The sequence below is a fragment of the Osmerus mordax genome, chromosome 8, assembly GCF_038355195.1.
Source record: "Osmerus mordax isolate fOsmMor3 chromosome 8, fOsmMor3.pri, whole genome shotgun sequence".
Classification (NCBI taxonomy): Eukaryota; Metazoa; Chordata; class Actinopteri; order Osmeriformes; family Osmeridae; genus Osmerus; species Osmerus mordax.
Genome location: NC_090057.1, coordinates 5616485 through 5629382, shown reverse-complemented (window position 1 = coordinate 5629382; position 12898 = coordinate 5616485). Strand labels below are relative to the sequence as shown.

The 12898-nt window shown below is 47.6% G+C and overlaps 1 protein-coding gene across 2 annotated transcripts; it reads right to left on the bottom strand.

Moving 5' to 3' along the window:
• Window positions 1–8082: 8082 nt before the first annotated feature.
• On the bottom strand, window positions 8083–12465 carry LOC136947325 (breast cancer metastasis-suppressor 1-like protein-A). Of its 2 annotated transcripts, XM_067241337.1 has the most exons (10): window positions 12145–12465; window positions 11961–12051; window positions 11664–11791; window positions 11492–11571; window positions 10758–10854; window positions 10479–10568; window positions 10291–10355; window positions 10082–10121; window positions 9696–9822; window positions 8083–9488 (listed from the first exon to the last, which is right to left on the bottom strand). In XM_067241337.1, exons 1-10 carry the CDS (start codon window positions 12278–12280, stop codon window positions 9371–9373), a joined length of 972 nt encoding a protein of 323 aa, XP_067097438.1. In that variant the 5' UTR covers window positions 12281–12465; the 3' UTR covers window positions 8083–9370. The 2 variants fall into 2 exon arrangements, with proteins under 2 accessions (XP_067097438.1, XP_067097439.1); XM_067241338.1 differs by lacking the exon at window positions 10082–10121.
• Window positions 12466–12898: the final 433 nt, after the last annotated feature.

Below are 12898 nucleotides of genomic sequence, written 5' to 3'. Positions count from 1 at the left end.
CCAGCAGTGCGCACGGTCCAAGCATGTGCCCTTAAAATAGCATCTGAATAACGCGTCACTGACTTTAGACTACGTTTTTTCTCCCGAGGTGTCTAACTATTGATGTCATTCATGAGCGTGTGTAATCACAATCTGGCTTCTCTGTGTGTGTGTGTGTGTGTGTGTGTGTGTGAGTGTGTGAGTGTGTGTGTGTGTGTGTGTATGAAAGGTGCTGATGAGCAGGGTCAGCTCTGAGGACTGATCACAGGTAGGCAGAGCTGACAGGCCTCAGCCTTCACACCTCAGTCATCAGAAAACACACGTCTTGGAAGTGAAGTGCATCAGGGACGTCCACCTCACCCACCATGTCCCTCCCGTCCTCCAGCAGCCAGGCCGGAGCCATGCAGGGAGGGTTTGGTGATTTAGCGTTCTTTACTCTCTAATTACAGCTTCCTCTAATGAGGGGGAATCTCTCATTAGTCACAAACGCCAGCCCGAAACTTAATCGACGCCCTCGCGCTCCCTGAAAACACGAATCAAAGGGTGAACATCTAACAAGCCCGAGGTCTGAAGCAGAGCCGGCTTCTTCAAGCTTCACCGTCATTGTGTTCCACCACTTCTTCTCTGTTTCCTGTTTCCATCTCTCAGAACATCAGAGGATCTGTGGTCTACTGCCCCCAAACCAGCCAGTCTACGAGCCACTCATCCAGCCAGTCAGTCTTAGGTTTCAGCTGGAGTGCTCTCGTCAGATCAACCGGACCCAATCGACCCAATCGACTCCCGGCCCCAGGTAATGAACAGATGGTGAGGCGGGGCGGGGCGCGGTGGGACGTGGCGAGGCGGGACGAGGTGAGGCGGGACGAGGCAGCCATTGAGGTAATATCCGTATAGGGCCGTCTGCGTGGTAATGAGACACTGGATCCTAAATGATAACACAGTGTTTCTGCTTGGTGCACACACACACACACACACACACACAGACAGACAGATACCAGAGCCTAAATGATAACACAGTGTTTCTGCTTGGTGCACACACACACACACACACAGACAGACAGATACCAGAGCCTAAATGATAACACAGTGTTTATGAGCTGCCATGTGAGAAGACTCATCAATAATGCAGCTGGGATGGCTGATTGGCTACAGGGACTTGGTCAGAGATCAGCGTTGGGGTGAGGAGATGGAGGGAGAGAGAGGGAGAGAGAGAGAGGGAGAGAGGGAGAGAGAGAGAGGAAAAGGGAGAGAGGAAAAGGGAGAGACAGGGAGGAAGAGACAGAGAGGGATGGAGGGATGGAGGGAGGAAGGGAAAGAGAAACAGTGCCAATAGCCATCCATTTACTATAGGAATTTGCACTAGTGACCACCCTCACAGTACATATATAGAATATTCTAGTATACAGACATCCATAATGTATGGGTAGACTAGGCCCATCCCCCTATAATGGGGGTTACTGGCATAGACATCTCACTACGTTAACAACAGTCTCTCTAGGAAAACAGGAAGTTACAAAGTCGTTCATTAACATCATGATTAGATAGAGTCTGACTGCTTTACAGTAAGAGGCACTTTGTAAAAGCTCAAAAGCAGAGCAATCGCTATTGGTTCCATACAAAAAAAAAATAATACCCAAACGGTTTCTGTTGGGAAAATGGTCAGAATTCCATTAGTGACTCTCCTCTCTCCTTGTAGTGTCTCTGTACCCGAACCCATCAGACCTCCTTCCATTTCACAATAAAAGCCCTTTCAACAAAAGCTTAGTGTTCTTGCATTAGGTCCCTGACAGATAATGGAGCAGAGCGCTTCCTTATAAAGACACTTGCACAAGTAACTCCATTCATCCCCGCTTCTAACATGTATGAGACGGGTGGATGGGGCCATCTCTTTCTAAGTGACTTCTTTATGTGTGTTCCCCTGGCCGGTCTGTGGGCTGGCACCAGCCCTGGGGCAGGACTGAAGCTCAACCAAGCTCAGGGTAGAAAGGAGGGCGGAGGTATGGAGAAGAAGACCTGTTTAGCCCTCCTCCTCCTCGTTGCAGACAGGGTTATGTAATGGTTAAGAGGCCAGAGTTGGTGTTAAAGGCAGGGAGGCCAGAGTTGGTGTTAGAGGCAGAGAGGCCAGGGTTGGTGTTAAAGGCAGGGAGGCCAGAGTTGGTGTTAAAGGCAGGGAGACCAGAGTTGGTGTTAGAGGCAGGGAGGCCAGAGTTGGTGTTAGAGGCAGGGAGGCCAGGGTTGGTGTTAAAGGCAGGGAGGCCAGAGTTGGTGTTAGAGGCAGGGAGACCAGAGTTGGTGTTAGAGGCAGGGAGGCCAGAGTTGGTGTTAGAGGCAGAGAGGCCAGGGTTGATGTTGCAGCCTCGAGTGACGTTAGACTGCGGAGCTATTGTCAAGGAAGGCTGTGTGTAGTGTGCATGTGCGTACGTGTGCGTCTGTGTGTGTGTGTGTCTCTATATCTATGTGTGTGGGTATACAGTGTGTGTGTGTGCGTGAGTTTGTGTAAACAGTGTGTGTCAGTCTGTGAGTCTGTGGACACAGTGAGTGTGTGAGTATACAATGTGTGTGTGTGCATGTGTGTGTGAGTGTGTGGAAACACTGTGTGTGTGTGTGTACAGCATAATACAGTGGCAAGATATAGCCATGTTAGAACAGCACAGGGAAAATGGAGCATGGTCAGAAGTTCATACTTATTTATTTATAAACAGGCTGAGCAAGGCTCTGGGGCTGGTATTTAACATACTCACAAGGAACGTGCTTACTCGTGTTGACTTGAGTACAACTGATGTTCCTTGTCATTCATAGAAAATTAGCTACCTTGTTGGAATTGAGCAGGATCACATTGATAGCATTAGCATCAGAGCACAACAATGACTTCTTTGACTCTGGGACAGCCCAACAGCAGGTACATTATGTATTTGGTTGGTCTCATGTCTTCTGACTTCAACACAGGGGTTTCTCCATCATTCTAGAATTAAATTAGCTTCCCACAGCAACAAAGACCCAAAGTTGAACTGAGGGCCTCGTGGCGGAGCTGCATCCCCAGGCCCTCTACAGCCTCACTGCTGCAGCTCAAGGCTTTTATCACTGACAAGAGACTTGATGAATATTCATGTCCGCAACAGGCTGGAGAGACAACAGGATTTGTTAAGATCTCCATTGTGTGTCAGACACACAGAGACACACCCTCACACACACATACACACACACAACAGGCTTTTAGTTTTCACTCTTTACTACAAACCCTCCCTTCCTCCCACTTCAGTAGGTCTGAAGTAGGTTCCCTTATAGGTCATTACTGTGCGGGTTCCATCTGATCCCCTGGCCCTGTTCTGTGTACATGTAAGCACACACATGTTCTATACACTCACCAGGGGATCTCAGCAGCTTCCCTCTCTCTCTCTCTCTCTCTCTCTCTCTCTCTCTCTCTCTCTCTCTCTCTCTCTCTCTCTCTCTCTCTCTCTCTCTCTCTCTCTCTCTCTCTCTCTCTCTCTCTCTCTCGCTCTCTCTCTCTCTCTCTCTCTCTCTCTCTCTCTCTCTCTCTCTCTTCTCTCTCTCTCTCACTCTCTCTCGCACACACACACACCAAACATACACATGTTCTATACACACACCAAACACACACGTTCTATACACACACACACACACACACACACCAGACACATTCTTTACACACTCACATATCCACGCAGCCAGCAGGACAGCTCTTACACCCTGGTGAGCTACAGCCACATTTCAAAATTGCTTCCAACAAAACAGCAACGGGGCTGACAACAAAAGGCTCAACTTTTCCGAGTGAGAGAGGCCGCCTTTGTTTTCCCTTTATTGTCCCCTAACAAAGTCTTGTCGGTTGACCTTTGTTGTGTCATAAACAGAAGCGTTTCTGAGTAATCTGATATCTAGGAACAGGCCCATAAAAGAGGAACTTGTGTCAGCGAAACAAATTACACAGAGAAACACAGATGAATGACTGTGACACGACAGTGCTGTATGAGTTACTGGGACCAGTCTGAAACAGCCTCATTAAACGGGCAGTTGGAGTTTGCTGAAGCAGCTCAGTGGAGAAGGAGCCTTCCGGAAAGGCCTGGTTTCTCCAGCTATAGGGGACTGCTTTGAGCACAGCCACCTAACGCTGCTGTTTCGTCATCTTCAACAAACGTGCAACCAGACAGTCAGAGGATGAGAGAGACAGACAAAGAGAGAAAGAGGACAAGAAAGAGAGACAGAGACAGCGAGAGTATAGAGAGAGAGAGAGAGAGAGGGAGAGGGAGAGAGAGAGCTGAAACAGAAAGAAAAGCAGAGAGAGAAATGAAGAGGGGTAGTAAGCGAGAGAAGCACAGTAGGAGAAGAAGGAGGATGGGTGGTTCAGGATGGAGGGACAGAGAGATGGAGGGAAGGATAGAGGGATGAATGGAGAGAGGGAGGGATGTAAGATGGAGAGATGGAGGGAGGATGGAGGGAGGATGGAGGGAGGAGATAGGAGAGAGGGAGGAGAGTATGAGGGAGGGAGGAGAGGGAGGAGAGTATGAGAGAGGGAGGGGAGTATGAGCCTTTTACTACGTTCCCACTCCAGTATCATCCTCCTGACAGCCCTAAGACTGCTGCACACAACACTCCAGCGCCAGTCCCCCTCCCTCCCTCACCCCCCCCCCCCCCCCCCCCCCCTCCCTCACCCCCCCCCCCCCCCCCCCCCCCCCCGGTCCCTCAATGGCTAAAGGATCTGAAAATGTTTCTGTGAGAACAGACGAGGCTGGATTTAGGGTCAGATCCTTCCCCTTCAGTTGACCAGAGAAGTATTTACTGTGCCTTGCTCAGTAAAACAATGTCCTGCTCCTGAAACCTGACTTGTGGCTCATGGTTTTCTTCTACATCCTCCTCCAGGAGGCCCTTTCCAGGAGACTGCTTTGTTCTACTGGGACTATTCTGGGATGGAGTCTGCCACCTGTTCTTCTTCCTGAGTTTTTGATAACAGTAGCCTTGAGCACCAATCACATTTCTCACTGGACATGGTCTCTCGAAAATGCTGGTTAGGCATTTTCTCTCTCACCCAAACACCTCTCTGCCTCTGAGCTGCCCCTCAATGTGTGTGTTTGTGTCTGTCAGGAGGAGAATGTATTTGTGTGTGTGAGCGTGTCTGCGTGTGTGTATGAGTGTATGAACGAGTGTGTGTGTGTGTTGTCCTTCAGAGTTGAGTGTTCCCCTGCATGTGATAGTTTGATTATCTCTACAGGGCATCTGGATTTATAGATTCTGAAGTACCAGAGCCATTAATTAATTAGTGAGTGTGTGTGTGTGCCCAAGCAGAACAGGTTGAAATGCAGAAAACCACCTCACCCTGATGATCTGAGGCATCTCATTAAACCTGGCCTCTCTCCAGCCTCGTTTCCTCAGCAAAAAATAACAAAGGAAAAAACTGCTCTGCAGTTTGTCAGAGAGCTTCCTAAAAGGCCAGGGTTTTCATGTTGGAAATGTGGGAAATTCCTCAGTGGAGTTTTACCCAGAGATGAAAGGCTAGAAACACCATACCTGTCTAAGATGTGCTGCGTCAGCATCCTGTCAACACAGCCAATTAGGACTGCAGCCAAAAGGCTGGATGAGCTTTCTTCTCAGTCCACTGAGTCTGTGTCCAGCACAGCACTGGCACACAAACACACACACACAAACACAGACAGCCCCTTCCAGATGAGTTGAGCTAATTCAGGCTCAGATAGATTAGCAATGTGCCCCAGCACAGCATCTACAGATTCCAGGAGGCCGGTTGAGCATTTGACTACATTTCCATATCAACCACGTTCTCAGCCTGTGTGCTTAAGCAAGGAGGGTCAGATTCAGAACATGTCTATGTGACTCCCATGACTACAACACTCCACCAGCAGACTGTGGGTCACACCTGCATGCAAGTGCTCCTTTCCATATCAAGCCTGTCAGAAGAAGGTGACCTGTTCTGGGAAACCGAAGCAGGCCTGTCACCTCCAACTAGCCCAGTGAGCTGACAAAGGTAACTTGAGGCACTTACTGGCCAGTATGAAGTGTACTCCCCTCCTCCCTTCCCTCCCCTACCTCCTCCCCTCCCCTCCCCTCCCCTCCTCAGACAGCTGAAAGAGGGTGGGTGTGCATGACAAGCGATACAGCGAGCTGCTAATGAAGAATTCTAGGGCACTGCAATAGCACCACTAACACACCTAGAGAAGGCTAATTTGGTTGGGAGAGCCACGTGTCTGTGCCAAGCCGGAAATAATGACCCTGGAGGGCACAGTCTTGGTTAGCACTTCCCTTCTCCAGTAAGGAGTAGCTCCACTGCTCTTTGTCATGAAATGTGCGACTATGAATCTGTCCCTTTTACGTTCTAGTACCAGCACATGCCAACTCACGCATTCAAACACACACCCACGCGTGCACACACACAACGGCACACACACACACATACGTGCTCACTCACAAACACACACACACACACACAGAGGCAGGGATATAAGTAATTTAGCGCAGTGTCACACTTTCACGGTCTACTTAGCCCCAGTGTTGCAGTAAACACGTCCCAATGACCCTCCTCTTTTGGTTACTCATGAACTATAGATGGACCAGAGGCCAGCCCAGCACTCATCCATCTGGGCCTCATCCCAGCACTCATCCATCAGGGCGTCAGCGATCACTCCACCCAGCAAGAACCAACTACCAGCCTCCTAACAGACTCACTGGTACAGAACTGGAGAGTTAGAGAGATAGACAGAGGGAGTGTGATAGAGAGAGGTAGAGAAACAGAGATGGAGACAGAGAGTCAGAAAGAGGGAGAGAGACAGAAAGAGAGAGGGAGAGTATGATAAGGAGAAAGAGATCAATAAAAAGTGAGAAATGAAAAAAGCGACCGAGAGAAACAGAGTGTATGAGCTGAGCTGAGAGAACTCTCTGGAGAGATGTGGAAGTGACACACGATCCTGCTGTGGCCGCTGGTGTGGTGATGATAGGGATCCTCTCCCCACACACCCCATGCAGCAGTAGCTAGCTGACATGGCCAGTGAGCTGCCTGTCACTAGACCAGTCTCCTCCATCCATCCATCCATCCATCCATCTCTTCATCAGCTGGGAGGCTTACTTCAGCAGGGTGCCCAAGATACAGGAACCTCCTCCCTCTTTCTGTCTTCTAGTGCAGCCGGCGCCAACAAGATGGAGGTCTACTGACACTCGCTGGCAGAAGGGGGGTACTGCATGCTGAACTCCACCAGGGGTGAAACAAGTCCACTTCTTACTGCATGATAGAAGTGGTCGTCTTCACTGACAGATGCTTTTATTTCTATGGTTAGCATGAGTATTATGAAACCTCTAGATCTGAGCAAATATTAAAAAAAGAAACAGATTTTTCTGCATGGTTCCTGAGAAGAAACGGTTTTATGATTCATGGAGGGGTTGTAATAGGAGGATCATTTGACCGTATCCTGAATCGATCTCAAATATGTGTTAATTTACTGAGTGCCCCACTGGCAGAAACCACGGCTGAAGAGTTGACCAGCTCAGCAGACTCTGGGCCATCATCAAAGGGCAATACTCAGCACTTTCTAAACAAGCCCCTCCTCATCCAGATGGACCCAGCGGGCCTGGGTGAACCTCAGAGATGACTTTGGTTTGAGCCTCATCAGACAGGTCTGGCTTAACCGTGGAACCTTCTGGAGTCGGGCAGCTGGGCTTATAAAAGGGGGGGGGGGGAGACATCATGATCATTACAGGTGCTGAAACGTTGGATTCAGATTGTTCTCGAAGCACACTGAGATGTGGATTGACCTGTGCTCTGAGGATGGCTGTTTAGCTGACACTGCCAAGACAAGCAGATTCATTCCTCACTCGATCAGCAGACATTGGCGGATTATTCACGGCTTGCATTGTGTTACTCACTAGTAGATAGACCTTTTTACAGGCTTTCACATAGGGCTTCACATATGCCCATAGAACTGCAATGAAACCCTCCGGACAAGGAAAACCTCCCAGGAACCTCCTTGGGAAGAGCGGGTCAGCGAGGGACCCCCTCTTCTTGAGATGGAGGCATGAGGGACAGCCATACCTAGCAGTCTCATCAAGGTCCCTCATTCCCATTTGTACGTTCACAAGTGAATCTTCCAGTACAAAATGAAATAATTTATTTGCTGTACATGCATTGGCACAATAAGGTCATACAAGCTGCATTCGTTTTCAACATTTAGCACATTCTGAAAATAGGATTTAGGTTTTGGATGATGCAAGGTAGTGACAGTCTATTTTCTACTTAAAAAATGTAAAACCTACTTTTGTAACATATTGATGGTATTGCAAAAGTAAAACTTTATACAGCCTAAACCTAAATATCTTACATCACTTCTGAGTACAATACTGTTGGCAGTTTTTTTTTTTTTTTATACAGGTAGAGATAAATCTGTCTCTTCAAACCTATAATTCTTACACACACACACAATCAAGCAATCACATGTGCCCATGACAGCATGGACCGGTCAGCTGTCCGACCAGAGTCATCACTGATCGTAACATTAGAAGATAACACTCAAACTCACTGTACAAAACTGAACTCATTATACTGATGAGAACACATGATAACTAGTATCTATTCTGGACACCTGGACTACCACTTAGGCCAGGTGTCGAAGGGAGAGAGGGAGGTGAAGAGGGAGGCAAGTAAAGGAAGGGGGAGGGAATGGAGGGGAGGGGAGTATGGGGAAGAGGGAGGGAAGTAGAGAAGGGTGGAAGGGATCTATGTGTACAGCCAGCTATGAGTACATTGAGCTTTCGTAAGCGTAGTGTTTACACGGGGGTCATCGTGAGAAGATGAAAGGCAGATGGCACACATGCATGGCAACAACAGCAGGCCAACAGTAGAAGTATATCAAGCTCACAGTGAAGTAAACTCCTCCATATTCGGGTCACCTCCGTGGAAGAGGGTTTGCCTTTGTAGAATAAAATAGTTGATAAGGAGACTTTAATTCTCCTATTGCACTCGTTGACCTAAATTTAACATACCCGTTTTTACACTAAGCCATAGAGTAGATTCCATGTATCAACCTATTCAGTGATTATCATCCTGTCAGCGATGACCCTCCCCTAATGCGAGAAAGGCTTCACCACATCTACAGGACTATATTCAAGACTTAGGCACCATCTTGTTAGAAAGGCACACAGCGCCCACTGGTCATCGCACAGGTCAGTTCACGGCCACCCTCCCTTTTTAGCAGCATGGGATCTCCAGTTCACAGAATGACACTTGGTGGCATCGAGGAACATCAACATACAGTAGATACATATTTTAAAAAGGAGACTATAGGAGGTTTTCCAGTTAGGGGAGCGGGAGGAAGGGATCCGCCTCGTTGGGTGTCAGAGAGCCCAACGAGGGCCGTGTGAGGGCAGGGTGACCTGGGGGACTTTAGGAGTGCTTCACGGTGTATTTGCCTTTCTGCAGCTGGGAGATGTAGAGCTTGGACTTGGTGCCATCCAGCCGCTTGAACCACACCTCTTCCTGGTTGATCGTGGTGATGATGGCACTGAGGAGGGAAGGAGCAGTGGAGGAAAAGAACTAATTGCAGACAGAAATACATGTATGAAAACACTAGCATGCACCAACAAATACATTCTCCCAGTTGCAAAAAGATGGCTGAAAATGCTTCCACAGCCAGCCCAGACAAACACACACAGATATATAAAACTGTTCCCATACACACACACAAATATATCTAAAACTGCTCACACACCTGGTGGGGTATCCGTCCTTCCTGTGGATGCAGATGACCTGTCCTCTGCTGAACCACTGGCTGTCGTAGAACAGCCTCCCATCCTCAGACCGTGCCACATGGTGATGTCGCTCTGGCTTGGTGGGCACTGGACGGGTACAGAGAGGGAGGAGGGGGAGGGACGGGGAGGCAGAGCAAGAGAGAGGAATAGGGAAGGAGCAGAGATAGAGAAAGATGGGGAGGGAGACAGAGAGAAAGGGAGACAGAGAGAGAGAGAGCACAGTGTCAGGAGCTAAAATAAGAAAGATCACGCACCTCCCAGATAGGACATATTCAAAGTATTTACTTATTTAAGCAGCTGATGAAACTAAAATGTATGTATGTATGTATTTCAGAGGGTCTCCTACCATCCACCTTGACTCTGTGGGGCCCCAGTGATGCCATTGCCTGAGACACACACAACCAACCAGTTCAAAGGTCAAAGTCCAACCACCTACCAGCTCAAAGGTCAACCACCTACCAGCTCAAAGGTCACCACCAACCAGCTCAAAGGTCAGAGGTCAAATACAACTAAACCAGACACAAAATACCATTGTCGTGGTTATCTGACGAATACCTTTCTTATGGCGGTCCAGTCCTCAAGTATATCCAGGTCTTGTAGCATGTAAACAATATATGGACGTACAGGGAGGTTAAGGAAGTTATACTGCGCACACTTGAAACTACCATCAACACTGGCGGTCTCTAAGGAGGATATCAACTTAAACTTCAGAGGAAACGCAAGGTGTGGAAATGAAAAGATATCTGAGACGGCCACAGGCTTGTTCTTCTTGACAGGACAGAATGGATCCTTCTTTTTATTCTTCTTGGAGTGCAACCCATCATTCCACAATTCTGTAACACAAAAGCACCAATCATAATGGGTGTACGTAGTCACACGCTTTTCTTAAAATAACTGCAGTGGAAATCTCCCGCTCGTAACTACCTCTGACATCCGTAATACACTGTGTGCTTCTGCCATGTGTTCATCCCCCACTTGTAGCGTGACTGTGTACATGAGTTTCAACATGATCGATCCCATACCTGAGGTGATGTCAATGCTGTGTCTATCTTCCTCCAGACGTCGGATCTTCTCCTCCAGTTCACTTTGAACGGTATCAAACAGAAGTAGCTTCTCACTCTGGAAACACAGGTAACAGATCCACATGTCACACTACGAGTGCTAAAATCACGGTACTGTCAATGGCATGCGGAATCTCTAAAGGCTCTGTGAGGGTCATCGCCATTCTTTGTCATCTTTTACATCAGGTGCATATTTATATACTGCGTGTTCTTTCAATTTATTATGCATTATTATTATGCGGGGTCAGATGGCTGAGCGGTTAGGGAGTCGGGATATTAATCAGAAGGTTGTTGGTTCGATTCCCGGCCGTGATAAATGACGTTGTGTCCTTGGGCAAGGCACTTCACCCTACTTGCCTCAGGGAGAATGTCCCTGTACTTACTGTAAGTCGCTCTGGATAAAGAGCGTCTGCTAAATGACTAAATGTAAATTATTCTTCCTGATCTGTTGATGCTGCTATGATGATAGTGGAATGCACATGGTTGTCAGGGAGGATAAACACACCTGATAAAAACAGCATCGTCCGACATGGGCTCTTTTACTGACCAAGCACTACACAGAGAAACTGCACACCCCCTACAGACCACCGTGCCTACCGCCGAGCCTGAACAAATGCCTTCTCAACACATGCTCACAATGCACAGCATCTCCTGTATGGTGATTCATCAGCACTTTGACACATTTGACCCCTCACCTCCCAGTGCTGGCAGGCAGCCTGGATCTCACAGTCGTACTTGTTCTTCACAGACTCCAAACACAGCTCACGGTAAATTCCTAGAGAGAAAACGGCATTCCTCCAGGTAAGGCATCTATTCACCCTCTTATCATCTAGTGTCATTAAAGTCTCTTGAATATAGTATACTGACCTGCTACTTTAGTCCTGATCTGCATGTTTTCCTGTAGGTTGGCCAAGGGGTCCAGATACTCCTGAGCACAACCAGATATGACCTCCTGTAGCTTTAAGTCCACCTGGTTCAGTCTTTCCTTGTACAGCCTGGACATATACACGCCCACACACAAATATACATGCACGCCACGCAGGTGACACACACACACACAAACACACACAAGGTATATTTTGAAAACGTATGTACATACAAGACATACCAGATACTGCAGTGTAAGACAATAATGCACATTTTCTGGCTATTTAGCTATCTTACTGCTCTTTCAAGTCAGTGAACTGTTTCTCCAGGGTGGTCATCTCGTCCAGACATTCCATTCGCCTCCTTTCACAATCTTCGTCATCCATCTCTGAACACACAACAACAACCGTAAGCGTTCGGCAATGCATGAGGAGTTCTAATAAGGCAAGTTTACAGGTTGCAATCTACAAAACTTCCCTACCGGAGCTATCTCCATCTTCAGACACAGACGAACTGACTGTGTCATCTTCGTCGGTGCTGCTGGCGTCTTGCTCAGGGTAATCGACCTCCATTTCCTCGTGGTTGCTTTCCTTCTTTTCTCTGGAATGTACTGGCATTATGCTGCACAAGATCTAGCTAGTACGAGACCACGGATACGGACAATCTGCTTGTTTCTTTAAATAAATGCGCAGCTTATGTTCAACTCATACAGAACAGCTTACCGGCTAAGTGGTTAGCTAGCTAGTAGTTAGCTAACTACACAACTAAAACAGAAAACATGGCCACTTCCATCCACCAATCGACAACGGTTGCAGGACGGGCACTTCGCCGCAGGGAATTGTAGTCTTTTTTCTTTTTTTCCACCGCTGCACAAATGTTAGATCAGAACAGTTAAACATAGTGCGAAATTTTAAACGTCTTTATTATACGTTTGTGTTGTCTTCCTTTATTTCTGCTGCTAGATCATACAAAACTAAAGAATTATGGCATTTTCCTGTAATTCTTTTTGGAACCAGAAGAGAGCAATGCAGTCCCCTTTAACGTCTGATAGTTCCTATGGGACTGGTGGGAGCAGGTATGTCACTAGTATTAAACTCTTTAAATCTGTCCAATATTTACTGGGCCACCCCTCAAAAATTACTTTGGGTCAGAAATTATTCATAGCGGGATATACTCATTATAATGCATATAACGTATGCATGGGAATTAAATTGGATTATTGGAGCACAAAACCA